At 40.7% G+C, this 26,401-nt stretch overlaps 1 protein-coding gene and 1 pseudogene across 1 annotated transcript in view; both read right to left on the bottom strand.

Moving 5' to 3' along the window:
• The window catches only part of OTC (ornithine transcarbamylase), a 68,466-nt gene that overhangs the window by 28,927 nt on the left and 13,138 nt on the right, over positions 1–26,401 (bottom strand). Inside the window, exons 2-4 of the mRNA XM_065916466.1 lie at positions 24,955–25,093; positions 22,815–22,896; positions 9,185–9,272 (exon numbers count right to left, since the gene is read on the bottom strand). Of these exons, the coding sequence (XP_065772538.1) occupies positions 9,185–9,272; positions 22,815–22,896; positions 24,955–25,093 (309 nt within the window). The remainder of the gene's footprint in view (positions 1–9,184; positions 9,273–22,814; positions 22,897–24,954; positions 25,094–26,401) is intronic.
• LOC136153802 (thymosin beta-4-like) lies at positions 6,949–8,493 on the bottom strand (annotated as a pseudogene).

The raw sequence follows: 26,401 nt of genomic DNA, 5'->3' as shown, positions 1-26,401 counted from the left end.
CCTTCCGGTGGATTCCTGCAGCTTTGCAGTCTTAAGAATCTGTCAACAATGGTAGCAAAACAGCTTTTGCAAAATCCAAAGTACCCAAATTTAAAGTTTCTCACACTGACCAATTTGCTCTGGATGTTTAATTAGCTATATGAGGATTTAAAATGAATAGTCAACAAGCTAAAATATTTATTCAACTTGATTTTGCCTAAATGTTTTAAAATGGCAACTATTTTCTGCCATTATCTCTTTTCCTGTTGTTTAGAAAAAGGAGGAGCATGACATACGATTTTAAATGGGAAGATAGTTGAGGAGATAAAATGTTAACATTGATTATTTCTGGATGATGGCGTATTGGTGGTTCTATTTTAAAAATCTCTTTTAGTATTTTTTTTTTTTTACCAAAAGGAGTATGACTGTAATAACCAGAAAAAAACATACCATTCAAAGAAGGAAATTTCTCCCAAACATGATTTTGAAAGTAATTGAAAATGAAATAGGACTTCGTAGAATAATGGCTAATTCTTGGCCTTAGTGAAGAAATGTGCAAGGGAGTTATCAAAGACTAATAGCGTTATGTCAAAATGACCCAGTAGCCAACTTGAAGACAGATCACATTGGCCAAATAGGGTACAATTTAAGCACCAATAAGAGTATTAACTGCAATGAATTGAAACCTTCAAGTATTAATATATTAAAATGTATGAGTTTATGAAGATACTACAAAACAGAGGAACATTGAGAAGAGTCATAGTAAGACCTATTTTAATTCAATGTAAAAGAGAACATTCAGTCAGTTTCTATGAATTCTGGTCAGAAAAGTCAGACCATATAAAAATGGAACAAGATAACTCTGTCTATAAAGAATGCCCTGATACTGGGTATTTTCATGCAGGCTCAAGAATGATTTTGAAGGAATGGTGTGGAGGAGGCATGAAAAGGATGGTTGATATAAAATAGCTCAAAAAATCTTTGAAATCTCAAGTGTATATTATTCTTTAATATTTTTCCCTTTGGTATGAAATCAAAACTTCTTTAGGAATTAACTAAAACACCCAGAAAGCCAAAATAAAGCAAAAAACAAAACAATAAATACTGTAAACAAAGTCTCCTACGGCCACAGGAAGACCTGATGCAGAGTCCCTGTGTGTGGGTAAACAGATACTGAAAACACACAAACAAAACACCAAACCCAAATAGTGTGCCTGGCCAGATCTTAAGAGCATACATGTATATGGATAAGATGGGCAATCACTCAACAATCCTGATATGCTTAGAAAGAGTTGAGTAGTTCCTAAACTATCAGAACATGGTGGATGCATTGCAAAAGCTGAAGGCAGGCAGAGGTTGTTTTCTCATAGTCATGCCATGCATTCTTCCCTACATCCCTATCCTGCCTTGAATTACTGTGTGCCCTACTGTTGACTTAAAAAATATTAACAACCTGAAAGTTGAGAGTTATGTTTTATTCGGTGGGAATTTTTAGGACCTCAAGGCTGGGAGACAGAATCTCAAGTAACCTGGAGAGAACTGCTCCAAGGAGGTGAGGAGCCAGGTTATATAGAAGTTTTGTTAACAAAGGGCAGGTAGTCTGAACATCTGAAGATCGTTGTTAATTAAAGAAAACCAGGTAACCTAACAAGGAATTCAGTTAACTTAATTCAAAAGTTAACCTAACTTCACTTTTCTTTGTTTGGAAAGATTCAAGAGTCTGGGCTCACTGAAATCATTCCTTTCATACTCATCTCAGCTATCTGGGGCCAGTATCCTGTTCTCACATCCTGAGCTTCCTTCCTCAGGGCTCACCTAGGTAGTGGCCACCATTGTGATGGCTGCTAGATCACAGGTATTCTCCTTCTTGAGTGCCCTTAGGGCCCACCAACTCACATTGGAGGGTTGCAGTCGCTGATGACTGTGACTTCCTTGTTTACTGATATGGCAAGAAATATTCCATTTCTCACCCTTAATTTCCAGTATGTTATCAATGATGTCTCTCTCCAACCAGTTGAATAACTGATTGGCCAACAGTGAGAGGAATTTTGGGCTGTGTATAATGACACCGTTGAGAACCCTGTAATCATTTAAAAATGGGCATTTCCTGTTTTTATTTTTTATGGAAACCGGCTAAGGCCCTAGAGGAGGCATAGACTCCAGTATAAATTGGCCAAGGAATAAATTTGCTGACTGAGTCTCCTTCTGGGATGGAGAATATTCCAGTGCTCTGATATTCTCTACCCACATTATAATTTTAGTTATATCAATATAAGAATGATAAGTAAACAAAATAATACCTTCAGCACACCTAGATTGGCTCACCTCAAAGATGGAAGCCCAGGGAAGTTGAATGAAATTGCCATATGCAATTTATTCAGGTAGGCTTCTATGATGGGCAGACTATTTTGATGTATATGTTAGTTCCTAGTTTTGAAGACCTCAGAGATAAATGGTTAGGCCATAATGGTAGTCATAATGACCTCCTCAAAATGTGCTATAGGAATTTCAGTGTTGGGTCAGTGTAAACTGGCTAGGAGACCACGAAGATGCCCTGAATTGAGTCAGAGCTTGTCCTGAGATTGAATTAGACTGTAACTTGATTCAATGAAAAATACATGAATTTCTCCCATGTTCCTGTTCTTTAAAAGCACTATGTGATTTATCCTCATATAACTCATTGGGATACATATTTGTACATCCATTTTACAACTTGAGAAACCTAAGTCTCAGAAGCAACTGGTCCAAACCACAGGGCCAATGTGGTGTGAGCTATGACCTAAAGTCCAACCCTGCTTCAAAGCCCTTACTCTCACACTATGGCAAACTGCCTCTGAACTGTATCATATTTCATGTTGTGAACAACTGGCTTTTCTTACTATTTACCCAAGGGCATAAAATTTCCATGCTGCTTGGTGGCCTCTGTAAAGATTCTTGGGGACATCACATTTCCTATTTAGATATAAATTTATTAGTATCCAATTCGGTTCATATTTCCCACTATGTGCCAACATTTTACCAAGAAACCTAAATAAGATTACCTTTTTTGGTCCTAAAATCATTACTATAAATATCTCAGGTACAGTATTCCAGCTTTTCAAAACTTTCCTTTCAATATGACAATAGTTTACTCCTCTTTTTTTCACATTCCTACTCTTAAGGACTGTGTCTCATATACAAATTCCTTTATAACTTCCATTATTTAAACTACCAGAATGACAATGATTTGAAACCCTTCCACGTTGCTGGAAGGCCATGTGGATCTGTAGTTATGTAGTGGGTTGAATGTTGTTGTTCAGTTGCTGTCATGTCTGACTCTGCAACTCCATGGACTGTAGTCTGCCAGGCTCCTCTGACCCTGGGATTTTTCCCAGGCAAGAATAATGGAGTGGGTTGCCATTTCCTTCTTCAGAGGATCTTCCCAACCCAGGGATCGAACCCATGCCTCCTGCATTGGCAGGTGAATTCTTTACCACTGAGCCACCCCCAAGCCCAATGGGTTGAATGGTGTCCCCCAGATTCATATCTACCAGGAAACTGAGAATGGGGCCGAGTTTGGAAGTAGGGTCTTTGTGAATGTTATTAGTTAAGATGAAGTCATGCTGGGGTAGACTGGACCCTAAATCCAGTGACAGATGTTTTCCTTAGAAGAGGAGAAGAAACACAGAGATATACAGAGAAGATCAAGGTGGAGTCATAGACTGGAGTGATAAGCTACAAGCTGAGCTACAAGCTGAGGAGTGCCAAAGCTTGCTGAGAGCCTCCAGAAGCTAGGAAGGGGTGAAGAAAGATTCTTCCCTAGAGCCTTCAGGGAGAACATGGCCTTGCTGACATGTGGATTTGGGGCTTCTAGCCTCCAGGACTCTGAGAGAATAGATCTGTGTTGTTTCTTTCTTTCTTTCTTTTTTTATCTGTGTTTCTAAGCCACCAAGTTTGTGGTAATTTGTATGGCAGCCCTAGGAAACTACCACAGTGGTTTATGCTGAGTTTCCTTCCTACTGGTTTACACTGGCAGAAAACACTTTAGCAATCACTACCATAAGTAAATTACCTCTATAGAGGACTTAATTAGAGTAGAACAACGTTACATTATTTGGTTTTATATGGTGCCTTTCATACACAGGTTTCCTGAAGCTGTTTTACTAAGTACTGTGTTAAAGTGAAAATGACTGTGAAGCTATTGTATTATGAACCTTTCAATAGTGGGCTCAGAGCACTAGGCATGAACAGCTGTCATTATGGAAGAAACAGAAAGGCTTGAAACTCAAGTGATAATGTCCCACTGCTGTTGCTAAGTTTCATCCATTTTTAAACTTCCAAAGAATAAGTGATCTGAGTCATGCTAAGGTGTCATATCTAAAAAGACAAGCCCGGAGTGAAGGGAAAAATAGAACATCCAACCCTTGACCCTGGTAGAGCACCTGAGAATTAACAAAATCTGAAAATAACCCCAAATTTGAAGCCAATGTAATGGAATACATATGTATATCTTTTGTGGCTTCTGATATGTTAGGAGTGGAAAAGAGTCGCTAAGAGAGACTTTTCTAAAGAGGGAAGTGAGCAATGGTCAATTTTCACCAATGGGAGACTGACCATACAGGGATCCACACTGAACTGAGGATCCACACTAAATCTTTGGGCTGTCTTTCCATGGGTGTAGGATACACGTCCTTACTAGTTTAGCAAACTTCAGAAGAGAGATCATAGGCCATTTGGGGGGAAAAAAAAGAGAGTTAACACAGCAGTCCTGAGATGGCTATCTTTAAAAGGCCTGCTTCCTAGATTGATCCTTGGCTGGCGTCTGGGAACTTGAACTTTGGTGGAAGGGTTTCCACCATTCCCGGAAACAATAAGGATGGCTCACTCCCTAAACTGTTTGTAAAACTACTATGGATTGTGCTGAACAGAATCCTTTTGGGAGTCTAGAAGTCGGCTTCATGCTAGGCAGACAGTGCCTATGTGACCAGTCCCCAATAAAAATCTTATTCACTCTGTATCTAATGGGCTTCCACGGAAAATAGCATTTCACACATGTGGCCACAGCTGATTGCTGGGGAATTAAGCATGAACTGTGTGACCCCACCAGCAGAAGACCCTTGCAACCTTGGGCCTGGTCTCCCCTGGCCTTTGCCCATGTGCCTTTTCCCTTTGTTTTCTATCCTTTTTTTGTAGTGAATCTTAGCCATGACCATATCCTGAGTCATGTGAATCCTTCTAATGAATCATTGAACCTGGGGTTGGTCTTGGGACCCTGACATACCAGCTCCTCCACAATATCAGTCAACAGCTCCATCTGAGCACTCCCTTTCACTTCCCAGTTGTGCCCTCAGGTTATACCATACTCAACTGAGACTTAGCCAAAGAGAATTCACCCACATATGTATATATATATGCTGTATATATTGGCTGTTGTTGTTCAGGCGCCCAGTCATGTCCGACTCTTTGCGACCCCATGGACTGCAGCATGCCAGGCCTCTCTGTCCCTCACCATCTCCCGAAGTTTGCCCAAGTTCTTGTCCATTGCATCACTGATGCCATACAGCCATCTCATCCTCTGATGCCCTCTTCTCCTGCCCTCAATCTTTCCAGGCATCAGGGACTTCTCCAATGAGTCAGCTGTATATATATATTGGCTGTACCACATGGCATGCAGGGATCTTAGTTCCCTAACCAGGGATGGAACCCATGCCTCTGGAGTCTTGACCACTAGACTGCAAGGGAAGTCCCCTGTTCCCCTCACCCACTATATTTTGACAAGTGAACAGGTTTAATTATTGTAATCAAGTAAGAAAAGAACAATGGGGCTTCCCCTGTGGCTCAGCGATAAAGAATTGGCCTACAATAGGAACCGCAGGAGCTGCAGGTTTGACCTGGGTTGGGAAGATCCCCTGGAGGAGGGCATGGCAAGCCACTCCAGAATTCTTACCTGGAGCATCCCATGGACAGAGGAGTCTGGTGGGCTACCGTCCAGAGGGTTGCAAAGAGTCGGACACGACTGAAGCAACATAGCATGCATGCAAGAAAAGAGCAATGCATTTTATTTTGAATGTGTATTTAGCTCTTTTACTTCTTGATCTGGTTTTTCCTTCTTTTGGTGGCTGAGACAGGACCAGCTTGTAAGGGTACATTGTTTTTTAAATTTGCAAGTTTAAAATATGTTTATTTGCTGATATAAAAACGTTGCCGGCTGTCCTTCTGTGCATCAAACTTGTTCTTGTTCTTCTTGTTCTTGCCTTAAGCTTTTGGACCAGCAGCTCTTCCTGTCTGAGATGCTTTCCCTATAGCCTTGAATACCTTGCTCTATCTTTTCAGTGAGCACTTCCCTTAACAGTCACCTCCTCAGAGAGGCCTTCCCTGACCACCCAATCTAAAGGAGCCCCCACTCTACCCACAGATCCCCCTGCTTTGACTTCATCATAGAACTTATTTCAACCCTCTATTGTATTCATGCTTTATTTTTTGTTTAGTGAAAGCCGCCTCCCTCTAGAATATAATTTCCACTTGAAAAAGTATTTTGTTTGCTTTGATCAGCATTTTATTCTCAGTGCTAAAACAACACCTGGAAGAAAAATCAGGCATTCGGTAAATATTTTTGAGTAAATGAATAAATCATTTGATTAAATAAGTGATATTTTGGAAATTGCACTTAACAGTTTTCAGGACACTGGCCCAATTTGCTTTATTTTTTTTTCTGTTGCCACATTCAGTATTTTCCCCATCAGGTTTTTTTCACCAGTGGGCAGTCACTATTTTTTTGTTCCACCAGGCCCCCAAAGCAGCCAGACAGGCAGATTAGTGAAGCAACACCGTCAATCAATGTCAGGTGTATGCTTGCCTCAATTCCAAAGGGCCAACACTATCATTTAAACATCATCCAATCTCTTTTCATCTTACAAAATTTAACTGCTACAAAAAGTAAGGAGGCAATTGCAATGGGTTGTACTGTGCATATTGGCAGGGTCGATGCCATTAAGATTCACTTCCTTGCTTCTCCTGTTCAATTACTTCTGTTCAAGGCGGTGGATTTCTCTTGTCTTCTTCGATTTAGATTTATTGAATTTCTGAATCTCAGCCATATCTTGTTTGTCAGATATTTGGGCAGATGAAGCAGTGATGGGGTGCACAAAAGAAAGTCAGATTTCCACAGTACCTACTCTACCCTCCCCCCCCATTTCTGACATCTCCATCACCCATTCCAGTCTCTTATGATATTGCACTACCCTAATTTTCCTTGTACCTTAACAATTTACTCCTATCCCTCCCTAACTGCACCTGTCCTTGAGGTTTAGCCTTCTGCAATTCTCCCACAATGAGATGGCATGTAGTTGCTCAGTCGTGTACGACTCTTTGCAACCCCATGAACTGGAGCTCGCCAGGCTCCTCTGTCCATGGGGATTCTCCAGGCAAGAATACTGGAGTGGGTTGCCATGCCCTCTTCAGGGGATCTTCCCAACTCAGGGATCAAACCCATGTCTCTTACGTCTCCTGCATTGGCAGATGGGTTCTTTACCACTAGCGGAACTTCTGAGCAGATCGTTTTTCCCAGGATCTGTGTAGAGCTCCTCTAACAAAGGACTTCCAATGGCAATTGTTGTGTGGAGAGTAAACGCAGAAAAGAACATGTTTACACTTGTCCTCAGTTTTCAACCCATGCTTGGCTATTTGTCTCTTGCTTTGGGGGTCCTGCCCACTCCCCTGATTTCTGGGCCCTGACCTCTTTCTGGCTGCCAATCTGCACTTCTGCACTACCTCACTCTCTATTGAATGATCATCTGTTTCTCCAACTGTTCCTTCTTCCAATCACTAGCTCACACGTGACACTCACCATCATTCACTTGGTCCTATAGAGAGGATCCCCACTGAAACTTCTTTCCTGATTGTATCCCTGGCTTCATCCCCTAACCAGCTTGTAATATTTGTTCTGGAATAAAGCATATTTCACTCTGGTGGAAACAGAATTATTAGGCAAATAGAATTCCAACCAGTGACAGCATATTTAGAAGAAAAAACTCTTTTATGTCTATTTATTCTTCTTGTCCCTTGCATCCAGAGGATGAACACAACACGGCTTAATACTAACACTGTCCCATCTGAAATAACATAACTAAAAGTTTTAAAGATGAGTTATTTCAAATCTCTTCAGCAATTCAAATGAGGTGGATTCTTTAGTACGTACTAGGGTAGCAGCCATAAAAAGCAGGCAGTGTCTGCAGGGAGTTGCTTTATGACATATCGTTTTCAGAAAATAATCATTAGTCTTTGATATCGAGGGTGAGACATTTAAACAAAGACATTTGCTCTGTATTTCTCTATCAGGCATGATACAATGGGGAGAGCACTGCATGGGGGGTCAGGGGACCTATGTTTCAGTCTCTAATTATTGTATAGTGATTCAGAGCCTTTTCTCACCTCCACTTTCATCCAGGTAGGGCTGAGCTCCTTAGTACTTGCTGACAGAATGTAAGTGGAAGTGATTGTGCTGCTTCCCTGCTGAGGTGGCTTTGAAGTGAGCATCCTGTCCCCAGGCACTCTTCCCTAGCTCCTGGCTGGATGTTGACACCCAGGATAACCTTGGAGGCCACATGTTGAAGACAGCAGAGCCATTTTCATCCCGAGTCCCTAAATGGCCACATAAATAATCACTCCTTCCATCTTATCAATCAGGAACATTTGTGCTATGTTAAGCTACTGACATTTTAAGATTTTTGTGTTATAGTAGCTAGTATGTCCCTAATAAAGTTGTTTCACTTCTTTATGCCAATTGGTTTGGGTTTTTATAAGGATTAAATGAGTCAGAACAATGCCTTATACATAATAAATGTTCACTAAATGTTAGCTATTAATATTACTTCCTGTGCTGATGCTAGCAGGTTATGGGTCATTGAACATGTCAATTTCCCTGGCCTTCTGTTTCTTCAACTGAAAAATATAAGAGTCATGCTTGATGACTAAATTTCCTGGAGTTTGAAATTCTATAATCAGAAGCCTCTTCAAATTGCTAAGAAAAAAAAAAATTAACCCATGGAAAATGGCCAGAAGATGAGAGAAATTCACTCAGGACATCAGGTAAAAAGGTAAAGAATGAAAACAGAGAACAGTCCAAAGGATGCTGAGAGGGAAAACCACTATTTAAAGAGAAGCATATTTTCTTTTTAAGATGTATCCATAAATTCTGAAATAAGTTTCCAAGAGAAGATTTACAAACCGGGCTGTGTCTGTGAGACTTTCATTCACACCCAAATGAATATCATCCGTGGTAAGAAAACAAGGGTGTCCTCCCAGAAGTGCAAAGCCTGCAGTACAAGAGAGAGAAGAAAGGCTGTTTGAAAAAAAAGAATTAAAGTAGCACACAAAATCATGAGGAATCAGTACCACCTCAATGGAAAAGTCAAAATCTTTCAATCTCACCAGCCTCTCTAATAGGGAATTCCCAGGGAAAGCAACATGAGGAACTGAGAGAAGTATATGAGATTTTCTGTACTAGCACTTAACTCTCCTTCGGATGTGTGACTCTCTCCACCATCTTTTCAGAATTGTGCGATTATGGGCCATTGTTCCTTTCCAGAGGCTATACCTCATTTTTATTCTTAAAATATATAATGATGTCCACCAGGAAAATGAGAACATCAACTGCAGTATGGGATGTCATGGATGGCAATGGAATACTACTCAGTAATTAAAAGAAATGAACTATACACATAACATGGATGAATCTCACAAACATTATGCTGAATGAAAGAAGCTAGACACAAAAGAGTACATAATGTATAATTCCATTCATATGAAGTTCTAGAATGGGCGAAACAAACATAGAGTGGCTGAAATTAAAACACTTGTGGCTTCTAGAGAGGGTGATTGGCTGGGAAGGAACATTGGTGAACTTTCTGGGGTAACAGGAGTACTTCATACCTTGACAGAGATTGTAAGGTTACATACCAATACATGGGTATATGTATTCTTCAGTACTTACTGAATTGCACACACTTCAGATCTGTGCATTTTCCTATATATAAATTATACCTTTTTAAAAAATTGAAAATAAATGAGCATTGAAATGGCAGTTTCAGTTCTCTAAAAATCAGCAAGATCGAACTTCTCTGGTGGTCCAGTTGTTCAGAATCCATCTGCCAGTGCATGGGACATGATTTCAATCCCTGCTCTGGGAAGATCCCACATGCTGTGAGGCAACTAAGCCCATGGGCCACAACTACTGAGCCTGCATTTTAGAGCCCGTGTGCCACAACGACTGAAGCCCATGTACCTAGAGCCTGTGCTCGGCAACAAGGGAAACCACCACACTGGGAAGCCCGCGCATCACAGCTTCAGAGTAGCCCCCACTTTCTGCCACTAGAGAAGAGTCTTTATGGAGCAGTGAAGACCCAGCCCAGCCAAAAATAAATAAAATTTCAAAAGTTAGTGTGATCAAAGGTCATTCAGCTGTTTTATTTATCCTCCAACCAAGACAGAGCTAAGCACCACTTACATATTACCCTTACCACTTTTCAACCTTCCATGGAATGTGAGATTACTGCAGACATCTAAGCAGATGAAGCTGGCTCCTTTCCCACCCTCATAGCACATCCCATTGGTCTGGGAGGATGACAGACAGGGGTCTGCCCCAAGCCATAGCTAAACTCTGTGGGAACAAGGAGAGCCCTTTTATTTTTATTTTATTTTTTTTGTGTGTATTAATATTTATTACAGCATTGCTTTCATTGGTGAACAAACAAAAAACTGGAAACAACCTCACTTTCCATCAAAAGAACGATTGAATAAGAAGATCCATACATTGGAATTTTTCTTTTAATAAGATATAACATAATGTACCACTGAGGCTATAATTTACTCTAGTGTTCTTTTTTTTTCCAATTATTTTTATTAGTTGGAGGCTAATTACTTCGCAACATTGCAGTGGGTTTTGTCATACATTGATATGAATCAGCCATAGAGTTACACGTATTCCCCATCCCGATCCCCCTTCCCACGTCCCCCCCCCACCCGATTCCCCTGGGTCCTCTCAGTGCACCAGGCCCGAGCACTTGTCTCATGCATCCCACCTGGGCTGGTGGTCTGTTTCACCATAGATAATATACATGCTGCTCTCTCGAAACATCCCACCCTCACCTTCTCCCACAGAGTCCAAAAGTCTGTTCTGTACTTCTGAGTCTCTTTTTCTGTTTTGCATATAGGGTTATCATTACCATCTTTCTAAATTCCATATATATGTGTTAGTATACTGTAATGTTCTTTATCTTTCTGGCTTACTTCACTCTGTATAATGGGCTCCAGTTTCATCCATCTCATTAGAACTGATTCACATGAATTCTTTTTAATGGCTGAGTAATATTCCATGGTATATATGTACCACAGCTTCCTTATCCATTCATCTGCTGATGGGCATCTAGGTTGCTTCCATGTCCTGGCTATTATAAACAGTGCTGCAATGAACATTGGGGTGCACGTGTCTCTTTCAGATCTGGATTCCTCAGTGTGTATGCCCAGAAGTGGGATTGCTGGGTCATATGGCAGTTCTATTTCCAGTGTTTTAAGAAATCTCCACACTGTTTTCCATAGTGGCTGTACTAGTTTGCATTCCCACCAGCAGTGTAAGAGGGTTCCCTTTTCTCCACACCCTCTCCAGCTTTTATTGCTTGTAGACTTTTGGATAGCAGCCATTCTGACTGGCGTGTAATGGTACCTCATTGTGGTTTTGATTTGCATTTCTCTGATAATGAGTGATGTTGAGCATCTTTTCATGTGTTTGTTAGCCATCTGTATGTCTTCTTTGGAGAAATGTCTGTTTAGTTCTTTGGCGCATTTTTGGATTGGGTCATTTATTTTTCTGAAATTGAGCTGCAGGAGTTGCTTGTATATTTTTGAGATTAATCCTTTGTCTGTTTCCTCATTTGCTATTATTGTCTCCCAATCTGAGGGCTGTCTTTTCACCTTACTTATAGTTTCCTTTGTTGTGCAAAAGCTTTTAAGTTTCATTAGGTCCCATTTGTTTATTTTTGCTTTTATTTCCAATATTCTCGGAGGTGGGTCATAGAGGATCCTGCTGTGATTCATGTCAGAGAGTGTTTTGCCTATGTTCTCCTCTAGGAGTTTTATAGTTTCTGGTCTTACATTTAGATCTTTAATCCATTTTGAGTTTATTTTTGTGTATGGTGTTAGAAAGTGTTCTAGTTTCATTCTTTTACAAGTGGTTGACCAGTTTTCCCAGCACCACTTGTTGAAGAGGTTGTCTTTTTTCCATTATATATCCTTGCCAAGGAGAGCCCTTTTATCACACACCCTGGGACAAAATTATGGGAAATGATGACATCCAATCGGAACTTTACTCTCTCATTTGAGACAGGTTCAATAGGTGGGTTTTCTTAGATATGTATACATATACAATGTAAAGGTAATATGTATATGTACATATACAATGTAAAGACAAGATAGAGACTTGTCTGAGGGAGTTTGCAAACATTACTTTTTCCCTCCTTGGAAACATTACTTTTTTACCTAATTTGTCTTTTGGAAAATATGCAGCAGTCACAATTTTCTTATCCTACCTGTTTCCTGTGAGAAAGAGAGAAATCATTAATTGCACAGTGGATTGGGTGATAAGGAGCTTTAGACCTATAAACGGAAACTCAACCCAAAGTCTCATGAAACAACCCAGTGAAGCCTTAACGCATGTTTTTTTTTTTTTTTTTGCATTCCCCAGTGATTTTTTTTTTTAATTTTAGAAAAAACGCTCAAACTACTGCACAATTGCACTCATCTCACACACTAGCAAAGTAATGCTCAAAATTCTCCAAGCTAGGCTTCAACAGTACATGAACTGAAAACTTCCAGATGTTCAAGCTGGATTTAGAAAAGGCAGAGGAACCAGAGATCAAATTGCCAACATCCACTGGATCATAGAAAAAGCAAGAGTTCCAGAAAAAAAATCTACTTCTGCTTTATTGACTACGCCAAAGCCTTTGACTGTGTGGATCACAACAAACTGTGGAAAATTCTTCAAGAGATGGGAATACCAGACTACCTGACCTGCCTCCTGAGAAATCTGTATGCAAATTAAGAAGGAACAGTTAGAACCGGACATGGAACAATGGACTGGTTCCAAATTGGGAAAGCAGTACATCAAGGCTGTATATTGTCACCTTGCTTATTTAAATTATATGCAGAGTACATCATGCAAAATGCCAGGCTGGATGAAGCACAAGCTGGAATCAAGATTGCTGGGAGAAATATCAATAACCTCAGATATACAGATGATACCACCCTTATGGCAGAAAGCAAAGAGGAACTAAAGAGCCTCTTGATGAAAGTGAAAGAGGAGTGAAAAAGCTGGCTTAAAACTCAACATTCAAAAAATGAAGATCATGGCTTCCGGTCCCATCACTTCATGGCAAATAGATGGGGAAACAATGGAAACAGTGACAGACTTTATTTTTTTGGGCTCCAAATTCACTGCAGATGGTGACTGCAGCCATGAAATTAAAAGATGCATGCTCCTTGGAAGAAAAGCTATGACCAACCTAAACAGTATATTAAAAAGCAAAAAGCAGAGACATTACTTTGCCGACAAAGGTTCGTCTAGTCAAAACTATGGTTTTTCCAGCAGTCACGTATTGATGTGAGAGGTGGACCATAAAGAAAGCTGAGCGCTGAAGAACTGATGCTTCTGAAGTGCAGTCTTGGAGAAGACTCTTGTGAGTCCCTTGAACTGCAAGGAAATCAAACCAGTCCATCATAAAGGAAATCAGTTCTGAATATTCATTGGAAGGACTGATGCTGAAGCTGAAGCACCAATACTTTGGCCACCTGATGCAAAGAACTGACTCATTGGGAAAGACCCTGATGCTGGGCAAGACTGAAGGCCGGAGGAAAAGGGGACAACAGAGGACAAGAGGATGTATGGCATCATTGACTCGATGGACATGAGTTTGAGCAATCTCCAGGAGTTGGTGATGGACAGGGAAGCCTGGCGTGCTGCAGTCCATGGGGTCACAGAGTCGGACACGACTTGAGTGACTGAACTAACTGACTGACTTCTAGGTATCTCTGTCACATCTCACTCTCATACTCCAAACAAATACCCAGCGGCCTCTTCATCATCTTTGCTGTGTGTCTAATAGACATCCCAAACTCAACACTTCTAAAACTGAACTCCTGATCTTCATCTCCATCCTGCCTGATTGGCTCTATCCTGCTCCATCCTGCTGACAGTCGCTCAGATGGAAACCTTGAAGTCATCCTTCACACCTCTCTTTTACCCGATACATCAGGAATCTTGTTGACTCTCCCTTCAAAACATTTCTCGAATCTAGCCCTCTTATCTGGCCCAAATCTGCCATCACCATGGCCCCAGCCTCTATGTACTGTACCTACCTGTTGACAGCTTACACTGCTTCTATCTTATCTCTACCTCTGAAAAGTGAAAGTGAAAGTCTATCAGTGTCTGACTCTTTGCAACCCCATGGACTGTATAGTCCATGGAATTCTCCACCCCTAGTGCCCCGGTTTATTCTCAACAGAGCAGAGAGATCCATTTAAAATGCAAGTTAGGAGCATCCCTTGTGGTCCAGTGGTTAAGACTCCTCACTTCAATGAAAGAAGTGTGGGTCTGATCCCTTTTTGGGGAACTAAGGGCTCATATGCTGAACTAAGGCCTCACATGCTGTGTGGCATGGCCAAGAAAATAAATTTTCTTTTTAATTTAATAAATAAATAAAATGCAGGTTAGACCTTGTTCCTCCTCAGTTCAAAGCCCTCCAAAGATTCCCCTGTTTACTCAGAGTAAAAGGCAAAGCCCAAATAATAGGATACATATCTTTCCCTCACTTGCAGGCAGTCTTGTCTTTGTTGAGAGCACTGATCACCATCCACCATGATAAATCATTCACTTGCAATTTATTATGTCTATTGTTTATTGTCTGTGTACCAACTAGAATCAGCTCCATGAATGCAGAGATTTTCCTATCTTTTATTCACTGATATGTTAATAACCAAGCAGAACCCTTATGGGGCCTTCAGGGACAAGCCTTCCCCTGTATCCCCTGCTTTAGCTCCTCTCTGAAGTACCTAGTATTTGATGCACATTTCCTGAGTTGTTTTGCAGATGTAAAAAGCCATCCTCTCTCCAACAAAGGGAAGATGTTAAGTACTTGAAGACCTTGAGTACAAAGCCCCAGGCCTCCTGGAGCCTAGAGATTGATAAAGCTTTTGACATCTCCCTGTTCCCTCACCATCAGCGAGTCAGAAAACCCTGCACAAGCTGATCACAGACCTTGTGACCCCCACTTCTGCACCTGGCTTTTAAAAATGCTTTACTGAAACCCTTCTGGGATCTCAGGGCTTTTAGGGCATCATCCACCCTTCTCCTTGCATGGTTCTGCAATAAACCTTTCTCTGTTCCAAACTCTCACCTTTCAGTTTGTTTGGCCTCACTGTGCATTGGGCACACAAACTTGCATTAAAAATATCAGTCTCAAGAACCTAGAATAAATATGGGTATATAGTAAGTGGCTTTCCTGGTGACTCAGGTAAAGAATCAACCTGCAATGAGGGAGACCTGGGTTCGATCCCTAGTTTGAGAAGATGCCCTGGAAAAGGGAATGGCAACCCACTCCAGTGTTCTTGCCTGGAGAATCCCATGGACAGAGGAGTCTGGCAGGTGCCAAAGAGTCGGACACTACTGAGCAGCTAACATTTTCACTTTTTTCTTTCACGTAGTAAGTATTCCACGCAAACTTGTTGAACAAATGTAGGAAGGATTTTGACTCTGGGGAAAGGACCCATTCTTCTTACTTGCAAACATCTCCTAATTTTGTTAATGGGCTTTCCTATTACCTGTTAAGTGAGCTAATAGGATTTTGTGATGATTATAATTATTAATCACTCTTGAGCACTTAATCTGTTTCTAAACAAGGGAAATCACCTAAACAAATATGAATACTGCATACTCATCAAGAAAGTATTTATTATGCCCTTACTATGTGCCTGGCATAGGAAAATGCCACTGAGGGTTGGGGGCTGTGGAGGAAGGTTTCAAACAGTTTAAGACCTCCTGGCAGACCTACTTGAAGTCATACACTTATTTGGACTAGAAGTCATTTTGCTGTAACAATCCAGGTTTAGTTTGTTGTGTTTTCACTTTTTCCTTTGTGCTATAAAGAAGATTCACATCAAATCTGGACTTAGGAGAAAGGGGTAGGAAGAGAGGTTACAGAAAGTGTTAAGAAATGGCAGTGGAAGCTCTGGTGGAAAAATGTAGCCTGCCATATCAGCCGACAAAGGATGCTGTGGCTGTCAAGACCATCAGCCACTACCACTGCCCCGAGTGTGAGCCCTGAGGAAACTCGGGATGAAGACAAAAGGGCTACCCACTCCCAAGCCCTCAGCCGCTGCAGACACCCCAGCGGTGGACCCAGAGGGGACTTGGGATGGGAAAGAACAGGATGAGTGCTCAGTCACTTCAGTCGTGTCCGACTCTTTGTGACCCCATGGACTGTAGCCCACCAGGCTTCTCTGTCCATGGGGATTCTCCAGGCAAGAATACTGGAGTGGGTTTCCATGCCCTCCTCCAGGGGATCTTCCCAACCCAAGGATCAAGCCTGTGTCTCTTGTGTCTCCTGCATTGCAGGTGGACTATTTACCCTGTTCTTAGGCTGGAAAGCCTAAGAACAGGATACTGGTGTTGGATAGCTAAGATGCATATCAAAGGAATGATTTCCATGAGCCCAGACTCTTGTATCTTCCAATACATAGAAAAGCACTACATTCATTAACTTGAGATGTCTGGTTTCTTTCATTAATGGTAATCTTTTGATATCACCTTCCCTGGTGACTCAGACGGTAAAAGCACTTGCCTACAATGCGGGAGACCTGGGTTCGATCCCTGGGTTAGGAAGATACCCTGGAGAAGGAAATGGCAACCACTCCAGTATTATTGCTTGGAAAATCCCATGGATGGAGGAGCCTGGCAGGCTATAGTTCATGGAGTTGAAAGTTCCAACTACCTGGTTTTAAGTTCAGAATTCCTATGTATCCTGGCTCCTCCCTTACCTCTCCTGAGCAGTCCCTCAGAGCTAACTGGGAGACTGCCTCCCGGGCTTCAGTCCTCAGCAAGTCCACTGAATAAAACATAACTCTCAACTTTCAGTATGTGGAATGCTTTTCAGTCAACAAAGCCTTCAAGCAGTTCTTGAAGGAGATAAAATGGGAAGCCATTGCCTCCAAAAAGGAATTACCTCTGCAATTTTTGGTCACTCATCAGAAAGAAGCCTCAGACCCTAGTCCAAAAGCACAGGTTAAGCATTTGCCAGTTTATCTGACCTGGATGGCATTAAGTGCTCCAGTGGCACTAGTGATAAACAACATGCCTAACAATGCAGGGGACGCAAGAGACGCAGGTTCAATCCCTAGGTCGGGAAGATCCCCTGGAGGAGGAAATGGCAACCCAGTCCAATATTCTTGCCTGGGAAATCCCACAGACAAAGGAGGCTGGCAGATTACAGTCCATGTGTCACAAAGAGTGGGACACGACTGAGCATGACTTAGCATGCAGCACGCTTATGGAAGATGTCAGACATTCTGAGAAGCTACCAGGAGCTGCCATTGCTGAGGAGAGGAGGGCAGAGGGACAGATCTCTATTCTCTCTTCACTGTTCATCCAGAGGGGGTTTGTTTTTATCTCTTTCATTTGTGCATACATATCAGATATTTTTGAACCAAAGATTTCATCTGTTAATATCTAAATTTCTGTCTGAGAAAATTAAAGTACATTTTACTTTGCTCTTTCTTTTCTTCAGGGATCCCTGCAAGCTTTGGAAGAAGGGGTATAAATAGAATTCACGTAGGAAATGTGAGGGCTCCAAGGGTTTTTGCTGGTAGAGATAAGGCAACTATTACCCACTCTGTCCTTTACTTTCATACCCGTGGCATAGTATCACAGTTTCTATATTGCCACCTTTGCAAAATGACGAATTTGAAAGAGCTTGGGAAGCACTAGCTTCTATTTTACCTTGAAAGTCAAATACCAGTGTTAAATAATGAAAAGAACCATCTCTTAGGATGCCCTGTGCATTTTTCCATCCAATACTGCACTTACTGAGATTAATAAATGTATCCGTCTATCTGCTCAATTAATTTGCAATGAAGGAGTATAATCATCAGTAGTCACATAGGAGAATTGTCTGGTTTGCCAGGCAGGCATACACAAAAAGTGAGTGAGGAATGAACGAGCTACAGCTACACACAGAGACAGTGATACAGCTCCCAAACATAATGCTGAGCAAAAGAAGCCAGACACAAAAGAGTGGGTACTGAATGACTCCATTTCTATAAAGTTCGAAAACAGCAAAACTAATCTGTGAGGTTAGAAACCAGGATAATGATTACCCTTGGGGGGTAGGGCAGAGAATAGCAAATGGAAAGAGATGCAAGGGAGGGCTTCTGGGTGCTATTCACATCATTTCTCTATTTGGATATTGGTTACAAGGATGTGTAACAATTCATTGAACTGTGTAATTAATGATTTGTGCATTTTTCTGTATGTGTCTTACATTTTAATAAAAATACTACATGAGTAATAAATATAACTTGATTTGGGTGGAGAATTTTATTTTGTCTCCCAAGATAATACTAGGGAAACCGCAGTGGCTCATACAGTAAAGAATCTGCCCACAATGCAGGAGACCCAAGTTTGATCCCTGGATCAGGAAGATCCCCTGGAGGAGGGCATGGCAACCCACTCCAGTAACTTTTTTTTTTTTTGGAGGCTAATTACTTCACAACATTTCAGTGGGTTTTGTCATACATTGACATGAATCAGCCATGGAGTTACATGTATTCCCCATCCCGATCCCCCCTCCCACCTCCCTCTCCAACCCGATTCCTCTGGGTCTTCCCAGTGCACCAGGCCCAAGCACTTGTCTCATGCATCCCATCTGGGCTGGTGATCTGTTTCACTATAGATAATATACATGCTGTTCTTTCGAAACATCCCACCCTCACCTTCTCCCACAGAGTTCAAAAGTCTGTTCTGTACTTCTGTGTCTCTTTTTCTGTTTTGCATATAGGGTTATCATTACCATCTTTCTAAATTCCATATATATGTGTTAGTATGCTGTAATGTTCTTTATCTTTCTGGCTTACTTCACTCTGTATAATGGGCTCCAGTTTCATCCATCTCATTAGAACTGATTCAAAAGAATTCTTTTTAACAGCTAAGTATTATTCCATGGTGTATATGTACCACAGCTTCCTTATCCATTCATCTGCTGATGGGCATCTAGGTTGCTTCCATGTCCTGGCTATTATAAACAGTGCTGCGATGAACATTGGGGTGCACGTGTCTCTTTCAGATCTGGTTTCCTTGGTGTGTATGCCCAGAAGTGGTATTGCTGGGTCATATGGCAGTTCTATTTCCAGTTTTTTAAGAAATCTCCACACTGTTTTCCATAGTGGCTGTACTAGTTTGCATTCCCACCAACAGTGTAAGAGGGCTCCCTTTTCTCCACACCCTCTCCAGCAATTATTGCTCACTCCAGTAGTCTTGTCTGGGAAATCCCATGGACAGAGGAGCCTGGCAAGCTATAGTCCATGATGTCGCAAAGAGTCAGACACGACTGACCAACTAACAAGCTAATACTGCTATATCGTTGCAACTGAGGTTTGGGATGGAATCCTCAAGGACTGTCCAGTGGGGATCACCCCATCCCAGAGGCTGGCACAGATCTGGGGTAGAAATAGACAGTTTTAATTACATCCTATTTTCATTCTAAATACCAGGGTAATAGGTTTTGATGAAAAATTGTGCCAACAGACAACTATTAAGATGCACATGTACATGATAGAAATGTACTGCCATGTTTTGGGTTGAGGTTTACCATTGCTATATCCATTGAAATTAGCGCTTACTCTGACTGATTCTCATACTGTTGAGTTTGGCAGGATGCCATCTCAGTGAAACCCATGGGTATTTATTGAAGATCATGATGAATACTCTGAACCATAACTTTTATGGTCATATGTTCCTTTTCTCATGTATTTGTTGTTTGTAATTTTGTGCAGATTTCTATAAAGAGCACTTCTTTATAGAAAATCATCATTTAACAAAATGCTTAATGCCACCTGTAGAAACAGTTTTACTGGAATAAAACATGACTAGCATGTGCTCAAATTAAATTAGACATTTAAAAATATGTTTAATAATAGCTTCTAATCCTGGGTCTGTCATTTATTAGCTATATGTCTGCGGGCCTTTTGCTGAACCCATTTTAGCCTATTTTCCTCAGTGGTCTCACCCTCATGGAGTTGTCCTGAGGATTAAGTGAGATAATCCATGTAATTAATGTCGAGCACTTAGTGTAGGGTCTGTGCCCAAAAGCTTATTAAATCTTCACTGTTGGTTTTATTAGTAGCTTAACTACCACATGACATGTGCATGGTAAAACTGATCACTTATTCAGGGATATGTGAAATTAAAAACAACATTTGAACAGAGAAACATGGTAGACAACATCAACAACTAATAAAAAAATAATTTGAGAAAAACTTAACATTGAGAAAATTGTATGTATTTAATAAATTCTTTGATGGCTTCAGAAAAGAATACCTCTCTTAAGTACTAATGATTTTTTAAAAATGATAACCAGTGTTGAAAAGGAGCAGAATTTCAGAACTACTGACTGGTTTATGCAGTATTCATTTTTCCATTGCTGGACATCAGATGTCAATGTGACCTTTTAAAGGACCCAGTTTTAAAGAACAAATGTTCTCATCGGTTTTCTTCCTAGGACTTTAAAGATTAGGTGACACCTTATATGTTTCCTTTCTTCCTCCTTCCTTCTCTCAAGGGGCAAGGGGAGTGCATTAATAAGAACAGTAAACTTGAGATCTGAACCCTGGTACTATTTGTATTGATTGCATGAACTTAGCAAGTCACTTGATCCCTCTGAACTCCATTTTGTTATGTATTTGAGATACCTCATTACTGGTCCTTACAATGGAAGAACTACATGAAGTAGTTGTTTGCTTCTGAGCCCTAGAAAGCTCTAATGCTTGTAAGTAGGATAAGATACACAAAGAATCAACCAATATGTTTTTGTCTGTGGTACCTTTTCCTCGATCCTATCCATTTGCCCTTTTGGGCAGTCATGTTATTGATTCAAGGGAGGTCTGATGGAGTAGAAATGCAAAGAGAAAAAAGAGGTGATATATTTCAAAATAGGCTTCTTGAAACTCATTACAGAAATCATAGTTTGAGAAAAAAGATATTTTGAGTGTCAACAGCTAGGATTTCAAGTACAAACAACAGACTTGGAAGAATGCATAGGTAGTTAAAGGCAGATTTTCCCTCCTGCTTTATCACCTGGGAACTGGAGGGGAAGAAGATGAAGAGCAGGAGCAAAGAAGCAACAGAAACAGACATTGGTGAACCTTTGACACTGTACTCTGCTGTCTGTCCCCCAGGCCACATACTGAAGGGTGGGAAGTATGGTGGAAATTTCAGATGAGTTTGGGGGACACCAGAGCTGAGAACATCTGTCTCTTTTAAGACAGAGTTCAAGAAAGGAGCAAATATTATAGAACTCCCTGGCACCCAGAAAGAGGAAGGAACAAGATAGAGAGTCTTGCAGTATCTCTGTGCCCACTGTGGCGTGGAGAGCTGACAAGAATTTGAGAGTATAACCAAGCAGGACCCTATGGGATCTTCTCAGGGACAGGGACATATCCTCTGTTTCAGCTCCTCTCAGAGACACCTAGATAATAGTATTTGGTATAATAAATTCTCAGAGTTGTTTATCTAATGTGAAAAATCCCAACAAATGGAAGATGTTAACTACTTGATGACTCTGATCACCTAGTCCCAGGCCTCCTGGACTCTAAGGACTGATAATGTTAACCCCTGTGACACTACCCTTCTAACTCACCATCAGCCAATCATTGTGCACAAACTGATCAAGTACCTGCAACCCCTACCCCCCACCGCCTCACCTGGCTTTTAAAAATGATTTATCGAAAATCTTCAGGAAGCTCAAGTCTTTTTAAGGCTTGAGCCATCTTGTCTCCTTGCATGGCTTTTGCAGTAAACCTTTCTCTGCTCCAAACTCCAACATTTCAGTTTGTCTGGCCTCACTGGAAGTCAGGCACACAAACTTGCGTCAACAAGCGAGCCAAACCAAGAGCTATCTCAGATCTTGTGATCAGAGTAAAGCAAACTCCTCCGCAGTGAATGGGAACCAGTCAAGGTCCAGTAGAGATATAGAAGTCCCAGCAGATTACAACACAGACATTTGATGATGATGTCCTGATGATCAAAGACCAGATCCCTATAGCCCTAGATGCCTTGACATTGAGATTCTCTCTAGGACTTAACCATGACTGTGGGGAAAGTGTGAAGAGACCGTAAACTGACAAAGTAAACACTGAAATGACAGGATTTGGATTGCAGAGATTGTTTCCATCATCCAGCAGAATGGATATAAACAAGGAAAAGCTCTTTACACATTAGAAAAATGCACGTTTCTTGCTCACGTTGAAGTGACAACCTGAGAATTTATGACCACTAATATTCTGTACTGAACATGAAGAATTATTTGAGACGTCTACTCAAGTCCTCATGGAATCCCTACAGATGAAGCTCATCTTCCTGCTTGCAGTTGCTGTGAGAATCAGAAAGAACATTAGAAGCTTCCATTGCTACTCTTGGTGACATTGTTTTCCCTTTGTTGTTGCCAAAGAGACAGATAAATCCCACCACTGGGCTCCTCCTCCCAGGTCCTCACCCATTGGCCCTCTCTTCAACACAAGTCCAAGTTTGTCTGTGAACTCACCTGTTTCTGTGGACAATCTTGTTCGAGTACTTCTTTTTTCAAAAATCATGCCTAAGGCCTTCCCTTGCAGTAAAGGCAAATACTGAAAGTCAAGGATAATAATACAATTAAACTAATTAAAATGAAATATATGTTTTATATCTACTAGCAAGGATTATGTTTTAAGATTTATTCTTTACATTATCATAAACTATAGAATAATTAACACTACTCCCAAATAAGCATTCATATGTTATTTACAAAGTGAATTTAAAGAGTTTCTTTCCTGTTGTATACAAATAAGGGAAGGAAAGAGGAATCCCACAGCTTATTGACATGTAATGAGAAAGTAATATTAGTTGCTCTGGGTTCAACCTGAACACTTGTTCCAAAATGTATTAATATTTCATACTGGAACCATCTTCTTACTTAAATCTGTGGAAATGTTACAGGGAAGAACTGACTCCATGTTGAAACTGTTTCTTTTACTTTAACATTTGCTTCCAGTTGCTTTTGTTCACTAAAAAGATACTGTCCATATATAATGGCCTGCCTTGGTGAAACCTGCTCATCTTCCTGAATGTTAAACCAAAATGCCTTTGTTCAGGACCCTGTCCCACCAGTGGATGGCTACAGGAAGGAAGAGATTAACATATCCTATCCCTAAGTCTAGCCATTCCAGGACATATTTGCAAGATTAATGTCCTTTTTACTTTACTTCCTCACCTCCCCCATCTCTGTTCTATAAAAGAGCCTGCATCCAGACCCTGATAAGATGGTTATTTTGAGATATTAGTCTGCAGTGTTCTTGGTCAGTCAGCTTTCCGAATAAAGTTGTATTCTTTTCCTCAACCCTTGTCTCTCAGATTTATTGGCTTATTATGAGGCAAGCAGAGCAAGCTTAGACTCAGTAAAAGAAAATTCTACCAGTGTTCAGTGACTTTGAAGATGCTTATTTGGGAAGTGTCTTCTCAGCTAGGAATATGCTTCTCTGTCACAACATGGTGCACTCAGACTCCTAAAGATGATGCCCCAGAGTTTCAAATACACTTTCATCATGAATCCTTGGGAGAATGCAAAGGCTTTGTTTCTAGAAGTCATGTGGAAACAATCTGAGTTTGGGTGTGGGGTGGGGCTTTTTCTCCTTTCCTCTGCTTTAGATGGACTTCCTGATAGGATGAGTTCTGGAACAAATAGATTCCTGCCAGCTAACCTTCCTCACCACAAAGTGTGTAGAACAAAAGCCTGGGGTCTTGAGGTGGGGGGCTTTTCTCCTTATTTCAAGGTCTTCTATAGGAACCAATAGCATTTGGAGTCACACCTGTTTTTGGTTCATTCTTAGGAACTTGGAGAGTTTGTAAGCTACATAAGAGAATCAAGGTTGTGTACAACTTTCTCAACCTGAAACCAGCTCTTTCAAATGCTTTTGAACAAGCTTGGAATATCAAAACACTTTCACAGTTAAGCAGTCTAAATAAAGCTGCTGCATTAATTGTGTTTCAAACATAAATTGCTCAAAATGCAGAATAATGCTTCCAGCTAAGCACCATATCCCATTTCTTCTCCTACTTGGTTACCTTTTAATTGGTTCTTTGCTAATCTAAATTTTTAACACCATCACATCACCCTGAATTTTTTGAAATTATCCTAATGATGAAATATCTGATCTTCATGCACCACTGAAATTTGTTGCTAGGAAAAAAAATGTATCATCCTTATTTTAAATCTGCTAGAAAACAGAAAAGAAGGTAAGGGTAAAAATAAAATCATTCCAGAGAAATGATTCCTTAGGTTCTGATTCAGTTAATAATGACTTTCAACATTTCACATGAAAGAAATGCAATGACTTGTCATTAAATAACTGATTTTTATGCTTTTTGTATGCCTGTGCACTCAGTGATAATCAATTACCTTGCCTGTGTGATTTCATTACTTAGCTACTGTTTAGGAATTTTAATGTATTTTCTTTTTCCTCTTTCTTTGTAAAGGCTGATTGGAACTTCCCTGGTTGTCCAGTGGTTAAGAATCCATGTTTCCATTGCAGGGGGCACGGGTTTGGTCCCTGGTCAGGAAACTAAGATCCGTCATGCCATGCCTTGCAGCCAAAAGAAAAAAAAGACTGATTGGTAACAGTGGAAGGTAATATGAAAATACCACATACCTCTCCTTTCTGTTTTATCCTGAATTTCAGATCTGCTGATAGCCATAGCATATACTTAATTTCTTCTCCTGTAAAGTTCTTTAGAGTGAGGAGGTCACGGCCCTTCAGCTGTATGTTATCCTGCAGTGGTTGCCCACATCTATGAAAAAGAAAAAGGAAAATATATATTTAAGAAAACAAAACCCATGTCCTATGGTAAATCATTGTTTAATTTTTGAAACAAAATATAGCAAATCATGTGCAAACTCATGCGTCTCTGCAAAGTGCTAATGCTTTCAAACTGATGTGGCTGTGATTTACATTTCAGATATCCAGGTTTTTTTAATGTTGAGAGAAAAGAAAAACTTAAGTAAAGAGGTTGAATTCTCTGCTGAAAATAATCATAGGTGGCTTTGTTACTTCATAGTTAGTCAAGTTACCCAAACTCTCTGCACCTAAATTTCTCACCTAGAAAATGAGTATAATAAGCTTATAGAATTGTTGTGAGGATGAAATTATTCGATACATGGGACTCAGATAGTGTCTGGCATATAATAAGTATTTGATCAATTTTAGCTAGTAGTATTGAAATCATTGTTGTTTAGTCGCTAAGTTGAGTCTGACTCTTTGCAACCCCATGGACTGTAGCCTACCAGGCTCCTCTGTCCATGGGATTTCCCAGGCAAGAGTACTGGAGTGGGTTCCAATTTCCTTCTCCAGGGGACCATCCCGACTTAGGGATGGAACCCATGTCTCCTGCATTGGCAGATGGATTTTTTACCACTGAGCCACCAGGAAAGCCCCATAATTGAAATCATTAGATGGTACAAATAGAATTTGTATGTACATACAAGAGAAAACAATTTCATTCTGTTTCCTCTACTGCCTTTCAAATCTATCCTTGAAGAATTGTTCTTTGTTTTCCCCAGTCAGCTGCAGTGGACCCTGTGGCTTTTCTAGTAACTTTCAGGGAAAGAAAAAGTTCTCTGCTTACTTTACTCCCTCAAAGAGTCTCAGTTAAAGAATGTATAATAATAATGATAATTTTTTTGACTTTAAGAAATGTGCTGCAGGTTAACACCCTTTTCCTTCCAGCTCATGCCTAAGTTAAGCTGGCCTCCTCCACAGGGGGAGGGGACCCATGAACTGTTTCCTCTGTTTCCTTGCCTTCAGTTCCTCCAAGTAAAGTCAAGGGAAGGTGAGGAGTTAAGGGCCAGGCAAAGTCTGGTTCTGTTCTAGCAATCTAGCATTGGTATAGATGTTTGAGGATGAGTCTTTTCTGGGGTGCTTTTGAGGGTCCATGGAAGAAGTCTCTTATCACTGAGAATTTCTCATAGCAGTTCTTGATGGCGGACATTTACATTGTCTTTGCCATTCAAGGAAACATGTCCAAACTCTTTTTGCTGAGATCTCCCCAACCTGAGTGCTTCAGGAAGTCTTTTGGTCATAATGTGACGCGGCACCATGA

This window comes from Muntiacus reevesi, chromosome X, assembly GCF_963930625.1.
Source record: "Muntiacus reevesi chromosome X, mMunRee1.1, whole genome shotgun sequence".
Lineage (NCBI taxonomy): Eukaryota > Metazoa > Chordata > Mammalia > Artiodactyla > Cervidae > Muntiacus > Muntiacus reevesi.
Note: the sequence above shows the minus strand (reverse complement) of the source record. Positions and strands in the feature narration are given on the sequence as shown.